General features: G+C 44.0%; 1 protein-coding gene across 1 annotated transcript; it reads right to left on the bottom strand.

The window, feature by feature from the left end:
* Positions 1 to 6,711: 6,711 nt before the first annotated feature.
* On the bottom strand, positions 6,712 to 10,803 carry LOC147465033 (pentatricopeptide repeat-containing protein At3g09040, mitochondrial-like). Its single transcript, XM_086517593.1, has one exon. The coding sequence runs from the start codon at positions 9,999 to 10,001 to the stop codon at positions 7,140 to 7,142; it is 2,862 nt and encodes a 953-aa protein (XP_086373719.1). The 5' UTR covers positions 10,002 to 10,803; the 3' UTR covers positions 6,712 to 7,139.
* Between the last annotated feature and the right edge of the window lie 6,663 nt (positions 10,804 to 17,466).

The raw sequence follows: 17,466 nt of genomic DNA, 5'->3' as shown, positions 1-17,466 counted from the left end.
ATCCATGTGAAACCATGTGATAATCCATGTGTGCCATGTGAAGGGTCAAGAGCCAAGCTAAAATCTTGCCCTTTGGAAAAAAGTCAATCGTCGCTTGTGGATGTGTGAAGGTCACTTGTGCTCCCTACATAAGAAGTCTATTTGTCTTTAAAAATCTAATTTAATGCAACCAATATTTTCACTATTATTATGAATGGTTTATTGTGCTTTCCACCCTTACCTTTCAACTAGTATTAGAGCCTGCCAGTGCTTAGCATTTCCTAATCATATTCTCAATCTTTTATCCTCTCTATGCTGGATTTTTTTGGCATACTCTCTTTCCATACACAACAATCACTAATCATACTTCAAATAATGCTCTAATTAGTTCTTGATCATCTCATTGAGGGCATGTCCATGGGCCACTACCCTCATGGGATAATTAGAGCTAATTAAGGGCTTAATCTATGTGCAACAACATTTCTCTCTCTAGCACAACCATAAGCAACAATTTGAACTCAAAGGAGTCTACTCAACATTCCCTCCCTTTATTCCCTCCACAATATCATCTAAATCTCCTATTTGACTATTCTAAGCGATTTTATTCTATGTTCTTTAATGAAGTGGAAGCAATGTTGGGGTAAGCCTTTAGCTTACGCTCAATAGTGAGAACACTCCCTAAAAGCCAAGAATGCACCATTTATGTGCATAGTCACACTTTCCCCACCTATAGCTTCACACATCCTATTCATTCGCTATACACACTTTATAGCCATGCTACACACTTGAAAGCCACATGCTACTTATGGTAGCTCACATGCCCTAAAGGCCAGGAATGCACCATTTATGTGCATAGTCACACCATTTATGTGTATGGTCACACTTTTCCCATGGAACCCTATAGCCTCACACATGCTACTCATTTATTATACACATGCTACAGACTTGATAGCCGCATGCTACTTGTGGTAGCTCACATGCCCCTTGCCATTACTATATGTGGTGCATATCCATCCACTCATTGATTCCAATTTTTCACCTTGAGCCTATATACAAGTACTATACAAAGGTTGTACTTTCTCAAATTCTAATAAATCAAGCAAGGTATGATTTTAATATGTGTATTGACCTCACTCTCTCATACCACATGTAAGTGCTATGGTGGGTGAGTCATTATAGCATTCATGGTTGCACCATAGAAATAGACAATTAGGTAGATTTTTTATATTATTTTTTGTGCTTGTACAATGGATATGCACCAAGCATGGTTCAAAACCAAGTGCACTCAGACATGCACTATCATTACAAAAAACCCAGATTCTAAATAGCAAGGAAATTAAAGCAGAGAAAATGAGGCCACCAATGAAGTTTCCTATAAGAAGTGATGACCCACATTGTGAAGTGTATAAACACTGCCCTAGACCACATAGTTTGAAGGTAAGACCTACACTATTTTTCTTGCATCAAATTGTATCTTTATGAACTTTATGTAGATACCCAATGTAAATAATATGAGAATCCATGCTCTATCGTGTAAGCTTTAGCTTATGGGAGTATTTGTTAGAGTAAGCCTTTACATTACAAGTCATAGTGAGAACACTTCCTAAAACCCAAGCATGCACCATTTATGTGCACAGTCACACTTTCCCTAGGGAACCCTATAGCCTCACACATGATACTCATTCCCTATAGACACCTACACGCTTGATAGACACATGCTACTTTGCCATTACCATATGCGGAGTCAGGGTTATACTGGAAAGGTGGAAAACTCTCAAGGTCAAGGTTGTGTGCTCCGAACCATGCTCTAATTTGTGTACCATGCTCAAGTTTGTCATACGGGAGCTCTCTCACTCTCTGGAAAAGCATACCGTCTACTGTATGGAAGAATGCCTCCACTACCATGGGGGGCGGTGGCAAGCTCTGCACTGATGATGTCATGTGGCTTTGTGTGCTTGCCTCGAAACAGGTGAGAAATCATATATAGATATGTGGTCTCTCAAGCCGTGTCCAATGGCTATCTATCAATCCAGGTGCCCACACTATTGTTGCATACATCAGGGCTGGAGTGACTAATGTGTCGAATAGCCACCCTTTCGTATGGGGCTCCTGAAAGTGTGCCTGATGGAATCTTTGCTCTAGCATAGCCAATGTTGCATATCCTTGGGTGAGTCTGTTAGTGGCGGCATGTACCATGGAGAAGGGCCTTGTCTGGTGGTGAATGTGACCCCTAGGTAAATGTAGGAGGTGACCACCTCTATTGGTCCTCCTGCTGTTGTAAATGTGGCTGCTTGTCAGACTGATCTTGAAGTGTGGAAGATCATGACCTTGGTTTTCCCAAGGTTCATTGTGAGTCCCATGTCCGTACAAAACTCATCCAAGGCTCTCAGATGGCTCTGTAGGCCCTCTAGTGCCTCTTAAATGAGTACAATGTCATCTGCATATAGCATATTGTGGACTGGAGTACCTACTAGGTTAGCTCTTACCCCTCCCGCCCGTAGGAGATCTCGTCGATGTAGAGTCCAAAGAGGGGCAAGGAAAGGAGGCATCATTGCTTAACATCAATGGTGCTAGCAATAGACTCTAACATACCATCTGGGCAACGGACTCTCCCAATCACTCTCTCATAGAGAGCATAGATGGCCCATATCATCTCTAAAGGTATCCCCAAACTCTGAAGTTGTCAAAAGAGTCTCTCCCTTGGGATGGTGTCAAACGCTTTGCGGAAATCCACAAAAAGCAATAGTAAAGCCTCTTCTTCGGCACCTTTGCTCCATCAATGAGGCAGCACAGGAACGAAGATGTGGTCGATGGTGGAGAAAGTACGCCTAAACCCTGTCAGCCTCCCCGTATGAACTAAGCTCAACCTCAAGAATTGCCCCATATAGTTTGGCCATTGTATGGCCAACCATGATAGTCCTATAATTCTTTGGGTCCAAGGTGTCTCCAAATTTGTGGATCGGCACAATGGTGTGCCTGGTCCACTCCTCTGGGAAGCCCTTCCCTATAGCTCGGTTGAATGCATGTGCAATCAACGGGGCTATCATGGCGGCTGCATAAATGAGGTGCTAACTCTATAAACCTGTATGATCTGATGATCGACGGTGCTGTAGGTGGTGAATGGGCTTCTTGACCATCTTTGTTGTGAAGAATGAAGAGCTCGTGGGTCGAGGCTCGGGTGGTTGTGGAATTGGGGACCGGTTCGGCACTTCATAGAGTCTCTCTGCATAGTCATGCCATACCTGTGGATCCTCAATAGAGGTAGTTGGTCGAAGCTCCTGAAGGGTGCACCATGTTGTGGCATGGCACTGTCTATGCTCATGAACAGGTGGTTTAGATCTAGATCCTATGCCTCCTCAAAAGCTCGTCGCTTTTGGCGTGTGAGTATGTTCATCTAGCGTCTTGATCAACGATCTCTCCAAGAGTCCGTTGCGCATGTAGCCTACGCACGCAACATTGTCTATGCTCATTAACATGTGGTATAGATTTAGCTCATGTGCCTCCTCAAAAGCTTGCCGCTTTCGGCGTGTGTGTGTCTTCATCTGGCGTCTGGCCTCTCGATTAGTGATCTCTCCAAGAGTCCACTGCGCATGCAGCCGGCGATAGAGATCTCTACACTCATCATCATACCAGCGGTTCTGTGGCATAGTCCCTGGGGGGGGGGGGGGGGGAATGTGGCCTGTATGGGTGGTGTGCGAGAAAGAACTGATGGCTTATGTCTGAAGAACAGATGTGATGTGGGAGGCAAGTGTAGGTAGTGGTGTAGGGGAGTGGATCAGAAGGAGTCCCTTCTCAATCTCTGCCGAGTATAAGGGGGCTAGCTCATGTGTGAAATGGATCGTGGTGTGACATGTCATGGGTGTGTGGGGTGTGGCGTTACCAGTGAGGGAGAGTGCAAGATAGGTGTGGTCGGCTCCAATCGGTATGGGTGGGATGGTGAAAGAGCTAAGTAGGTGGGTGGCCTCTCTGGATCCCATGATGTGATCCACGGTACTCCCCCCCCCCCCGAGCTGCAACTCCAGCCCTCCTGAAGTAGGCCATTGTGCCATCCCGTTATAAATAACAAGACGGTGGCGAGAGCCTAATATGAGCAAATGATGGACGCATTCTGTGGTGCAAGTTGTGTGTGTTGATTCTCTCATGGTGGCCTCCTTCTGTATGGCGAATAGTGCCACCGGGTCTTGTGTGTCATATGTCTCACACTGATTCTGGCATGTCCTGGTATCGAAGTCTCCCATAAGGGAGACTTCCCCTAGTGTAGAGTATTCCATAATCTCATCTGACGGACATGTGTATGGGGATGATCTCTCCTCTCGCTCCCCTGTTGTTTCTGTGGTAGCGAATCTGGAGTCTGAGGGGGCAAAGTAGCAAAGGGTGATGTAGATAATTATGGCTCGTGATAGCTCAAAGCAGATCCAAAGGTAACGGGCATGTAGGTCCCATGCAACAATCTGTCTCTTGCTCTTGAGTCCCTATCTGAAGAGTATAGCCACCGCTCCTAACCCTCATGTGGTGTGTTGTCGAGTGCTCTCTTGCTGTGAAGACTCCCACTGAAAGCCCTAGATCTTTGCTAGACTCCGCTCTGGACTCTCGTGTGTCTTTGTCAGAAGGATGAGGTCCCGCTCTCTCATCACCTCCTCAAACCTCTCTGGATGTGTCCATAGATCCCCGTTGCAGTTCCAAACGGCGAGGTGGATCTCCCCATATGTCCCATAGGCCGCGAGTCCCTATGCGATGATCTTGTCGTCAATGATGACTCTACCATCTCAGTATACCGCCTTCTTCCCTTCTTTACAAGCTTTCTTGACTGTAGGCATGCAGGCTTGGCAGTGGTCGTGTTGCATCTTTGTGGGGTCATCGTCAAGGTAGATAGGGGGCCCCTCGAGCCCTCTCAAGATAACCCTCTTTTAGAAGAAGGATGTCCGAGACTCCTCGGAGGTGAATTGGACGATGAGGGCTCTTTTTTGTGGGTCTTTGTCGGCTCTCCAAGCTTTGGAGAAGTGTAACTCTTCGTCTTCTTTGTACCCGAGCTTCATGCATAGGGCTTTCCCATCACTCTCGGATGTGGACCCCTCCTCTTCTTTGATGCCAATCATTCGTACATTGAGGTAGCGGGTTTGTCGCATCTTCTCTTCCTCAATCGTTGTGTGTATGATGAGCGCCTCATCTTCCGCTCTCGCTTCCTTTTTTATATTCTTCTTGACTACTTCAACCCATCCCTCCTTGGTGGCCTCTAATTTATCGTCGATGCTTGCCGTGAGAGCCTTGGTGATCTCCTCCTTGAGGGCTTTCTTGGCTTCCGTTTTGAATTCTCCTTCTTAGGGGGTGAGGGATGCGATAGAGGCAAGAAGGAGGTCAACTTACTCTTTAAGCTCTTTCTTTTCTTTCTTCCATTTTCTTTCCCCTTCTCTCTCTTCTCCTTCGCCTTCTTCAATGCTTCCTTCTCCTAGGTCAATCTTTCGACCTCTTCCCAAGCTTGTATAGCCGGTTGACGAGGACGTTGAGGATGTCCGCGATGTAGGCATCATCCGGTTTGGTCATCTCCTCCTTCGCGGCTTTCTTCGGCATGTCGGCCCTTTGGGGGGGGGGGGGTATGTTACAAGCAACACGCAGGGCAGTGCAGCGGGGCTGATCACCATGCATGAGCAGAAGCGGGACTCGGGGGAGCACAGCAGTCAGTGTGGAGGCTGATGCGCGCGCGCGCGTGTGTGTGTGTGTGTGTGTGAGAGAGAGAGAGAGAGAGAGAGAGAGAAAAAAAAGAAGAAGAAGAAGAAGAGAATTTTAACGTGGTAGGAAACTATCCCAAGAGACCTTAAAGATCTATCCGCCGATGCGAGTGTGTGTGTGTGTGAGTGAGAGAGAGAGAGAGAGAGAGAGAGAGAGAGAGAGAGCCATTTTCTAAGTAACCATGAGCGCTCATGAACTGTGCCAAATTGAACTACTGCATTTGTTGCTTCTATCTGGTCACATAAAGCCCCACTAGTGATATCCTGTTATTTTAAGTCCCTCTATGCTTGAGCCACGAGCTACAAGAGTTAGACGTATGGGTGGTATGTTGCTGCTGATTCAAATAAGGGAAAATTACCAAAATACCCCTCTAATTTGTGAAAATTCTCAAAATACCCCTCAAATTTCAAAAATTCAAAAATCTATTTTAGCTGGATTGTTCACGATTTCCTAATCTTTATTCTTTTTTGACAATGTATATCCGTTTCTTAGTGCGCTAGCATGTAATTTGTCACAAATTACCTCCCAAAAAACAGACAATTATGTCTAAAAATAATGAAGCAATTCATCTCCAAAGCCTACATAACCAACCCAAATTCTAGTTTTAGTATCTTGTATTTATAGACAATCAATCTTCTTATGAAAAGCTACAAATTTTTTGAATTTTTGGATAAATTTACTCTCACAACAGAGGGTATTTTGGGAATTTTGAAGGGCATTTTGGGAATTTTTGACAAAATATGAGGGGTATATTGGGAATTTTTTAAATTTAAAGGGTATTTTGGGAATTTCCACAAATTAGAGGTAATTTTCCCTTCAAATAACATCACAAAATCTTACCTGAAAAAGTAGACATGAAGTCCCAAGACTATTGAACATGCGTCTTTTACATGTGATTCATCAGAGAATAGTTTGTGTATTCTAGAGTTCAACCATACAAAACCAAAAGGTCACATGCTTTTTGCATAAAAACGAAACCACAAATTTATGCTAATCCAATACAGCGACAGAAAGACTCGACTTTTTAATCAAACAAACTTGAGTAACCGAGAAAATTCGTTTGTATGGTGTCTGTACAGGTTCTCAAACAAACCATCTCTTCTTTGAAGAATAAATGGACAGATACAAAAAATTTCCTGGAGTTGGGTCACATTCTTTTGTGTGATGGGTTGTAAGAATCTCCTTGCCACAAATTCCGGCGCCATTAATAAGGCAAAAGCACTATATGTGTGACAAAATTCCTGACCTTTAGATCCAGTCAGGACAGAATAAATGCTAAAGATTGAGCCAATAGAACGTTCCTTTTTCTTCCGCAAAAGTTGGCAGGAGTGGAGAGTAGAGACCGGTCCACACTCAGCCATACCAAATGCATCCAACAGTTCTTGGACATACCACTGCTGAGAGCGTACAATGCCAGCATATTCCAAGCTCATCTATTCACCTATCATTGCTTCAAGATCATTTGCATCCTCAAGCAAAGCTGCATCACGATAGATGTTACCAATACAGACATAGGCTGGAGCATCCTCATCATCCAGCTCAAAAGCATGCTCAAAGCCCAAGTTTCCAAGAACCGCAAGTCCCCACTTTTTACAAGCTCCCAACACAATATGCCATGCTAAACTGCAGGGATGAAAAGGCATCTCCCTGGTTAACATTACCGCTTTCTCTACTTGACCTGCTCGACCGAGAAGATCAATCATGCACACATGATGCCAGGGACTAGGAAAAGAATTCCGATCATTATGCATTATTTCAAAAAGCATCTGGCCTTCATCCACAAGGCCCGAATAACTGCATGCGCTAAGGACACTACCATATGTCATCACATCCGGTGTTACATCTTCTCTAATCATCCCCTCGAAAATCTGGAAGACATTATCAGTCTCACCCAATTGGGCATAGCCTGCGAGTAATACAGTCCATGAGACCACATTATGATCATCTAGTCCATTAAACACTTTTTGTGCTGTTGCAAGTAGTCCACACTTTGCATACATGAAGACCAGCGTGTTTCCAACAAGAGGCTCTACTTCTAGTCCTTTGCAAGACACATACAAATGTAATTCTCGACCCCTTCCTCTTGCTCCTATGCTGCCACAAGCTTTTATAGAGCAAACAACTGTTATAAGATCGGGAGAGGCACCTTGAGGCTCCATTTTCTCAAAACACAGTAGCGCTGCCTCGCCATGCCCTTGCTCAGTATACGCTGCAATGATTGCATTCCATGCGACTACACTCTTCACCACGGAGCTATCAAACACTTGCTTTGCTTCCGCAAGAAGGCCGAATTTGGAGTACATTCCAATCAAGGTGTTAGCTATAGAAACATCTGCCCCAGGCAAACCTTGCTTGGTAATCTCTGCATGTAACTCTCTGCCCTTTTCTGTCGCTCCCATGTTGCAACAAGCCTTCAAGCTGCAAATAAACGTAACAGCATCAGGGGAAATGGGCTCGCATTGCATCTGCTCCAAGCAGTCCAGACCTTCCTCGTTACAACCATGTTCTACAAATGCAGCTATTAACACATTCCATGTTACGACATCATGATTGGGAAGCTTTTCAAGAACTTCAAACGCTTCTTGAAAGAGCCCATGACTAGCATACATGTCAATAAGTGTGTTACCTACAAGACGCTCTCTCTCCAGACCAAACTTAACACTTTCAGCATGAAATTCTTGTCCCTTTTTTACCTCTCCCGAATTCGTGCAGGCTTTTAAACTGCAAACAAATGTCGCAGCAGAGGGGTAGATTCCATCTTGCCTCATCGCTTCAAGACAATTGAAAGCCTCCTCTACGTGCTTATAATCAATGTATCCAGAGATCAAAGCAGTCCATGACACCACATTGCGAGTGCAAAGCTTCGAGAGCACATTCCGAGCTTCATCAAGAGAACCACATTTGACAAACATATCGATTGTGGTGTTTGCAGTGATGGTATCAGTCTCAAAACCTTTGTGAATGACGTCCATATATATTTGTCGACCCTTGTTTATATCTCCTGTGCTGCTACAAGCTTTTAAGCTGCAAACAAGAGTTACAGAATCCGGTGAAATACCCTCATCTTGCATCCTTTCGAAACAGCCGAGGGCCTCCTTAGGAAGACCATGTTCTGTATATCCTGTTAACATTGTGTTCCAAGACACCACATTCCGAACTGTAAGCCCACCAAATGCTTCTTGTGCTTTGGCTAGAGATGCACACTTGACATACATGTCAACCAAGGCACTGCCCACATGGATGTTAGATTCGGATCTTGCTCCAATAACCATGGCATGCAGCCCTAAACCCTTACTTGAGGCCCCCATGTTCCCACAAGCCTTCAAACCACATACAAAAGTTGTAGAATTTGGAAGTATCCCATCTTGCTGCATCTTTTCCAGACAAGCAAGTGCTATCTGACTCTGCCCATGTTCAGCGTATCCAGCCAACAGGGAAGTCCACGAAACAACATCTTGCTCTGAAAGCATGTCAAACACCTTGTGTGCATCCAAAAGCATGCCAAACCTGGCATACATGTCCACTAAAGAGCTTCCAAGAACAAAATTGTTTTCAAACAAGCCCATTTTGGCAATAAGACCATGAGTTTCAAGACCTTTACCCTTGGCTTTCGTGGTGCCACAAGCTTTCAAGATACAAACAAGAGTGGCAGCATCTGGCGAGATATCTTCATCTTGCATCTGCCCGAGACATGTTAGAGCCTTCTCAGCCCGCCCGTGTTCTGCATATCCTCGAATAAGGGCAGTCCACAAAACTACATCTCTAGATGGTAGCTTGTCAAACAGATTCTGTGCCCTTGAGAGAGAGCCACACTTGGCATACATGTCCACAAAGGTACTAGAGATAACAATGTTGTTCTCAAGAAGGCCCTTCGCAGAGACATCAAGATAAATCTTCTGCCCTCTCTCAAGATCTCTGAGATATGCACAAGCCTTCACTAATGCTACAACAGTATGAAAATCAACGTGAGCAAAGCCATCTCCCTGCATTTTCTGATACATGGTCAAGGCATGTTCACACTCTCCACATTTGGCATAGCCCTTGATAAGAGTATTCCAAATGGAAGTGTCTTTTTGTGACAGCTGATCAAAGACCTTGTGAGCATGGGACATGCTACCAATTTCCACCCACATGGAGACCAAGAGGTTTCCAAGAGATGGGTGTGCGACGAGGTCCTTTTGATGAATCTGATCTTGCAAGCTGAGTGCTTGGACAAAGTTTTTCTCCTTTTTGCATCTCATTATTAAGCTTGTGAGATCTTGGATTGCCATGGCTGTTAATCGGTAGCTATCCATATCTGCAAATGAAACGCAGTGCGCCAGTGTTTGAATACTTCAAAAGCGGTTGCAAGTTTACATTCTCTTAACCAACTGGTTCAAGCAATTGAATTCAACCTCATTCAGCTCAAAATTTTCAAACCCATTGGATCACCATCAAACAGCATCTGAAGGTTGGGGCTCACAATCATCCGAAACCAGTATTGCTGCCATTGAAACGTAAAAGAGGAAACCCTGCTTTGATCTATGCAGCTTGTTTCACTCTGCCCTGTGACTTCTGCGAAAAAGGATGGTTCAGATTCATGGTGGACGTACTCTCTTCGGATGTGCCTTTGAACGTGTGTATAAAATTGACAAACAAATTGCTCCATAGCTGGACGATGAAGGGGATGTAAGTGTGGAGTACATAATCTTACAGAAATATGGCAAACTGCACCAGCAGCGACAGAGATTATAAAGGGAATGCACAGAAAACATGCGTAATGTGGCGTGATGAATCACATAGGGTTCCTCTGCCATGAAGGAGGAGGAACAGATAATCTGAGCATCTGCCAGGACTCTCTCTGTCTCTCTCTCTCTCTCTCTCTCTCTCTCTCTCACACACACACACACACACACACACACACACAAACACGCGCGCGCGCAAAATTCCTCTGTTGGAAATACACTATAGCTTCAGACCGAGCTTTTAGTGGACATTTACTGCTTCGTTAGCTGCATTTGTATTGAATCACAGTGATCTATTTTTCCATTCAATCTCACTATAGTCTTCCAACAAGCTTCACGAAGAGATAGAGTGGCTCTGAAGAAAAGTGTTAACTATTAACTAGTACGGCCGGCCGCCAAGGCCTCTCTCTCTCTCCCCCTTTCTCCCTCTTTGTCCTGTGCAATTGGGTCTTTTTTTTTTTTTTTGGATTTTAGCCTTCAGGTCGCAGATTGCGATACGTGTAAAGGAGAGCCCTTCCGTCATATTATGTTAGTAAATTGTGCAAACAAAAATGATTAGATCAAAATAAGATATAAATTTGTCAAAAAGCCTTAAGATTTTCCACTTATGAAATCTTCACTTGATAAATGATAAACATCTATGATGCAAGCTATGCTGCTTGCGTAGGGAACTGCTCGCAAACAATGCAGGCGACAGTTTCCATAGGACTTTGCATTGATCACCACTTTAATGTGCCTTGTTCCATTGACTTTGTAGGCTGCAAAATGTCAAGATGGCTATTGCAATTGTCGAACTGCAATCTATTTGGCAGTTGGAGAATCTCTCTCTCTCTCTCTCTCTCTCTCTCACACACACACACAATCTGTATTTTTATCACAAAAATTTGTCACTCTCCTCGTTGATAAGAGGCGGTGGCGCTCTCTCTCTCTCTCTCTCTCTCTCTCATATACACACACACACACACACACACACAAAATGTTGCAACTCTTTTTCACAAAATTGGGGATAATAAAGTGCATTGTTTTTCTCATAAATTGGCGGTGCCTCTTGCTTGGGAAGAGCTATATTACAGGAGGAGGAATTAGAGAAGTTGAAGCACTTCACATGTACCTTCAAAGAAAATATGGGCTACGTGGAGACACACACAACTCCCAACTCCAACTCAGCTTATAATCACGTGGTGGGTCCTATAGTTGTCGTAGTGATCAGTTGGGGCTGTAGCAGCAGTAGCGGCAGTATAAGATACCAAGATGATCAGCTCCTCATTGCATGAACTATATGGCTTGTCAAAAACCAACCTCATTGCCCTGTTTGATGCCTGGAATGGCATGCAATGGAAACACGCGAGGAGAAAGAGGATGGGGGAAGATCAAGGAGCTCCTTGCAGATGGTAGAAAGTCGGGAAATACCCACAGCTCGAGGTGCTCGCTATGTTGCAAACTGTAGGGAGCAGGGATGAGGAAAGCGCGGCATGAAGGAGGTGGGGTTTAAGAAGAGAGAGAGAGAGAGAGAGAGAGAGAGAACGCCTACCATGCCAGATAGTTCAAGGAGAGCTGCAAACCAAAACCAAACAAAATGATAGAATGTTACTCTCTCTCTCTCTCTCTCTCTCTACCCATAACTCCTGCAACAACAAGAAATAATGTACACTATATTATAATATGTTGGCTTTATACACATGGAAGACAGACAAAATTAAAAATGATACACGCACTATAAGGTGATCCAGGTGATTGGGCTGGAACAATTGCCGCTACATGTACCTGCACTTCTCGCCGCACACACGCTTGTAAATCAAGGTGTCTGGTTGTCCGTGTCGATCTGCCTACCTGCTTGTATGAGTGCATGGCTATCGCCACATTGGCCGCAAGCAAGTAGAAGGGCTGCAACTTCAAGGGATCAAAGGGCCATGCACAATGACGTATAAGAGGTGGTAGACTTATGAGGTTGCCCTTCTACAAAATTAGAATTGCGCTACAAAAGCTAGGATGGGAGGGGCTGAACAGAGCAAGATGTGATCATAAGCATGAGATCGGGCTGATCAATGGGGGATTGGGGGACCGAGGGTTGAGGTAGCGGACAGAGCTCTTGGAGCAATGCAATGAGGCTGGCTATGGTTCACAACACATGCAGAGCGCAAGTGAGCGTTCAGTGCAAGGAGGTTGACGTTGAGGGTGTAGCATAGGTGAGAGGATTAAGGAGATGGGGGTTGAGGGGTGAGGAAGTGTATATAGCCCTATTTCCCACAAATCAAGGCAAAGGTAGAATGTAGTGCTCAAAATACGGATTTGCAGGCCACTGTTCAAGAAGATCTAGCACTGTCGAGGGAGGGGTAGCAAAGTGGGGAGAGTGGTAGTTGGTAGCCCACTTCACCCACAATCCAAGGGAGGCAGTCAACGTGGAGAATATGGCAAGCCACGATGGCAACTGTCGTGAAGTAAGATGAGAAAGAAATGGAAGAGTGAGGCAGAGGTTGCATGGATTTGCAGCCACTTGGCAGATCACTCCTCTCTTTTTAATATAAGATATAGATGACCCTTTGTATCTCGGGGAATATGGCAGACCCCTTTTTGTAAAGTCTGAAACATGGCCTATGGGCCTCTCCCTAGTTTTATCTAACTCTTTTCCCCCTCCATGGGTGATCAGTTGTAATTTTGCTTCTCTCTTATAAATTCAAAGCGCGTATTTGGTAAAACAAAAACTCACTATAGTGTGCAATGTGCATACTTGTCATACATACAACAATGTATTCACCATTCTGTTGTCATCCAAACATTCAACAAGAGTATATGTCAAGAGTACATGCATCTCTAAACAAGAACCTCTAGAAGAACAAGGCCATCACAATGCAGACGGAGGCACTGCCTACAGTTGTTGCAATTAAAAAAGTAGCACCAACAAATACAGTTTGATCAAAACAACTATGCCAAACAACAAAGTCCAGAATCTAACTCGGAAAGTCATTAAAGAAAATTTCTAACTTTAAAGAAAATTCAAAGCAACCAATTTGATCTTGCATCTCAGCATTTCTTTCAGTTGCTGATAATTTATTATCAACATGACTTTACAAGCCAGTGTAAGAAATAGATACCCATCTAAATTGAAGATGCAATACCTCAAAAATCCTTTACTGCTACTAGATTTATATGTGATCTTTGCACCCAAGAGTGTGAATATGCACATGATCATGTACCCACAAAACTGACTATAGAAAAAGACAGCCAATACAATGGCAAACTGGTTGTCAAAATTCCCTTCAAGCTGTAGCTTAGACTCCACAAAAAGTGCTTCATTAGCATTTCCAACATAAGCTTCTTCAATTTTGTACAAATGTAAGTGTTCATATGTGCAATGAATTGTACAATTTGCATACCAACAGATAAGAAAGCCAAAAGCACCAATAAAAGTGATGGATCCGTAGTAGCGGCGGAAAAGAAGCATATTGATGTAGCCTATGAGTATGGGAACAAGGAATTGAAAATTGGCGTCCCATCACTACAAGAGGCTCTTCACATTAGCGACGCTCACACAGCGACGCTCAAAAAAAAAAATCCCGGCGTCGCTATGAGCGTCGCTATAAGCGTCGCTATGAGCGTCGCAAATTTCTTTGTAAATTTGCGACGCTCATAGCGACGCTCATAGCGACGCCAGCTGGGGTAAAAAAAATAACCGAGCGCGCCCAAAAACTCAGATCTCAGATCTGAGTTTTTCGGCGCCCTCAAGCAAAGAGCAGGTAACGCTCTCCCTCACTCTCTCTCTCTCTCTCTCTCTCTTTTTCTTTTACACACACACACACACACACACACACACACACGAGGAGAGGAAGGAGAGCCAGGTATGCTCCTTCCCTCTCCTCATTCTCATGTTCCCTTCCCCTCTTTCTCTCTCCATCGCGCTCTCTCTCACACACACACACATATAGTGTTTTTGAGAGAGAGAGAGAGAGAGAGAGAGAGAGAGAGAGAGTGCAAAAACGCACACACATACATAAACAAAGAATGCACACACACATTGAGAGAGAAAAAGAGAGAGAGAGCATGCATAAACAAAAAACGCACGCATTGAGAGAGGAAAAGAGAGAGAGAACATGCATAAACAAAAAACGCACACATTGAGAGAGGAAAAGAGAAAGAAAACATGCATACGATCCAAAAAAACGCACACACATTGAGAGAGAAAGAAAGAGAAACTAAGGGAGCGTCGTAGGAAACTAATTAAAATTAAAAGACCTAAAGATCTAGCCGACGAGGAGTTGAACTGAAGACCTATTATTCAAGAGAGAAATGGCATAATCAATCTATCATACTTGGCATGGGTGATAGAAAGGTTATACCATTTATCTCTTTTTATTGGCACACACATCCACACACGCGCACACACACAGGAAGAAGAGAGTTATAACGTCGTAGGAAACTATTTTAAAAGACGTTAAAGATTAGGTTATATGTAGACTTACATTAAATTAGATTTAGGTTTATTTTTAACTAGATTTACATTTATTTAAGCTAGATTTAGATTTATGTTATATTAGATTAGATGCGGGTCTCCATAGACTGCGATGCCTGCATGAAGCGGGTGAAGAAAGCCCTCAATGGAATATAGGGTATTGCTGCCTTCACTCATAGTGGGCTCCGTCGATCCAAAAGTACTGGTGAAATGTCTTCAGAAGATAGGGAAGAAGGTGGATCTTCAGGGCGGCAAGAGTCACTACATCCCCGACACAATGACCATCTAGACAACCTCTAGTCATTAGACTTACGTTAAATTAGATTTAGCTTTATTTTTAGTTAGATTTACGTTTATTTAGATTTACGCTTATTTACGTTAGATCGAGTCCACGCAAGAATTACTTACGGTTTAGGGTTTAGAGTTAGACGAACAGTGAAAAGATCTACTGTGAAAAGATGTTAAGATGAAGTGAAGTGCTACAGCTAGAGAAGAGGCAAAGGGATTTTGTCCACTACATGCAGTATCATGTAGACGTGGGTGTCTAGATTTCTTGTACCCACAAATATAGGTATTGACCAATAAAGACGAGATTATAACCCGGTGGTTCTGATCTCCGTGCACCTCTAGACCGAGGTGTGCGGGGATTGGACATGACTAGAGAATGTGAGGTAAAGAGAGAGAGAGAGAGAGAGAGAGAGAGAGAGAGATAAGACGAAGAATGCCAATAGAATATTAAATTTGTTGTCTAGGTTATAAGTTTTTTATCCTCATTATGAGTAGCGACGAGGATGTGGGACCGTCCAACCGAAACACCTATCTCTCAACGAGGGTCTTATGTCCTTGTAATCAATGCAAGCATGCTGTGCGACGGACAAGACGTGTTTCTTTGCAGCACGTTCGTGAATTTGGCGAGTTCGATCCATCTATTATAGATCGAGTTGTTGCCAATTATAACTCGTCGGACTCTGACGCTGGCCAACAAGCAGCAATCTTGCAACCCAATAGACGTATTTGCAGGCGCTTTGGTCAAGCAGCATATGTGAGGCCACAAGATGTAGCCTCTGACAGCTCGGGGGATGATCATGCAGAGCACATTCCCAACGAGGCAATGTTTGAGCCCGAGATTGATGAAATGATCGAGACGATCATGGATTCAGAAAGGCTTATCTATGATGATATGAAAAGTGAAGCCGATACATCATTGTATAATGGAGCACGTATGTCTAGATTGAAAGCACTCCTGGTTCTTCTCAACATGCAGGCAAAGTTTGGATGGAGTGACACTAGCGTCACAGCGCTTTTCAGGTGATCTATTACAATTAGTTTACTTTAATAGAACTCATGGTGTATAATGATCTGATAGATTTTTACACGACTGTATCATATTTTTATGTTGTGTAGATTGCTGAAAGAGCACATTCTACCAGCTGACAATGTGATGCCAGATTCCCGAGATGAAGCAAGAAAGATTTTGCGAAACTTGGGGATGGATTACAATTCTATCCACGCTTGTCCTAATGACTGCATTCTTTTCAGAGGGGAATACACAGACATGGAGAAGTGTCCGAAATGTGATTCCGAAAGATATCGAGTAGATCTCCACGGGACAAAAATTCCACAAAAGGTTTTGCGACATTTTCCTTTGCTTCCTCGCATCAAGCATTTCTTCGAATGTAAGTCCATGGCCGCCCTAGCATCATGGCATGAGGAGAATAAATCTTCGGATGGTGTGCTACGAATTCCTGCAGATTGCGCAGCCTGGAAACATATAGATGGAACATGGTCGGATTTTGCCAGGGAAGCTCGAAATTTGCGCTTAGGCCTGGCTATGGATGGCGTAAATCCATTTGGTCAAAGATCAACATCTTACAGTGTATGGCCCATTGTCATCGTCAACTACAACATTCCCCCGTGGTTGACTACGAAGAAGGGGCACCTATGGCTAAGCTTGATTGTGCCAGGGCGATATAAAGTGGGGAATATGGATGTGTATCTTCGTCCACTATTGGAAGAGCTACAACAATTGTGGATTGGCATAGAGGTGGTGGATATGAGCCGACACACAGGACGACGGAATGCTTTGATCAGAGGTATTCTAATGTGGACCATGCATGACTATCCCGGGCTAACAGAATGCTCAGGTGATCTATTGACACTCCTCTCTCAGACACTGTAAATCTTGTTTTTCCCCATAGTTGATCTATTATCATGTGTATACATGCAGGGCTTCAAACAAGCGGATACAGAGCATGTGTCACATGTGGACCTAGACTGAATGCACGTAGGGCACCCTCACTGAAGAAGCAAATCTACGAAGGTCATCAAGCGTATCTTCCGGAGAATCATGTGTTACGCGACGGCTTTTTGGGAAGAGAGCCACCAAGGATGTCTGCACAAGCATGGTTAGAGCAGAAGGAGATGTGCGATGACGGATTGCCTCCAGGGATGAAGAGACTATCTCTATGGTACGAGTTACCATACTGGCCTCGACTCGTGATCAATCACTTGCTCGATCCAATGCACATATTCAAGAATGTGGGTAATCTACTATGGGACCATTTGACCGGCAAGAAAGATACTTTGGGA

Source organism: Adiantum capillus-veneris, chromosome 1 (genome assembly GCF_014529385.1).
Source record: "Adiantum capillus-veneris isolate H3 chromosome 1, ASM1452938v2, whole genome shotgun sequence".
NCBI lineage: Eukaryota > Viridiplantae > Streptophyta > Polypodiopsida > Polypodiales > Pteridaceae > Adiantum > Adiantum capillus-veneris.
The sequence above is the reverse complement of the archived record's forward strand: the minus strand, read 5'-3'. Positions and strand labels throughout refer to the sequence as shown.

Excerpts from the sequence above, each read along its gene's own strand:
- LOC147465033 (XM_086517593.1), bottom strand. The coding sequence starts at position 10,001 with ATGGATAGCTACCGATTAACAGCCATGGCAATCCAAGATCTCACAAGC.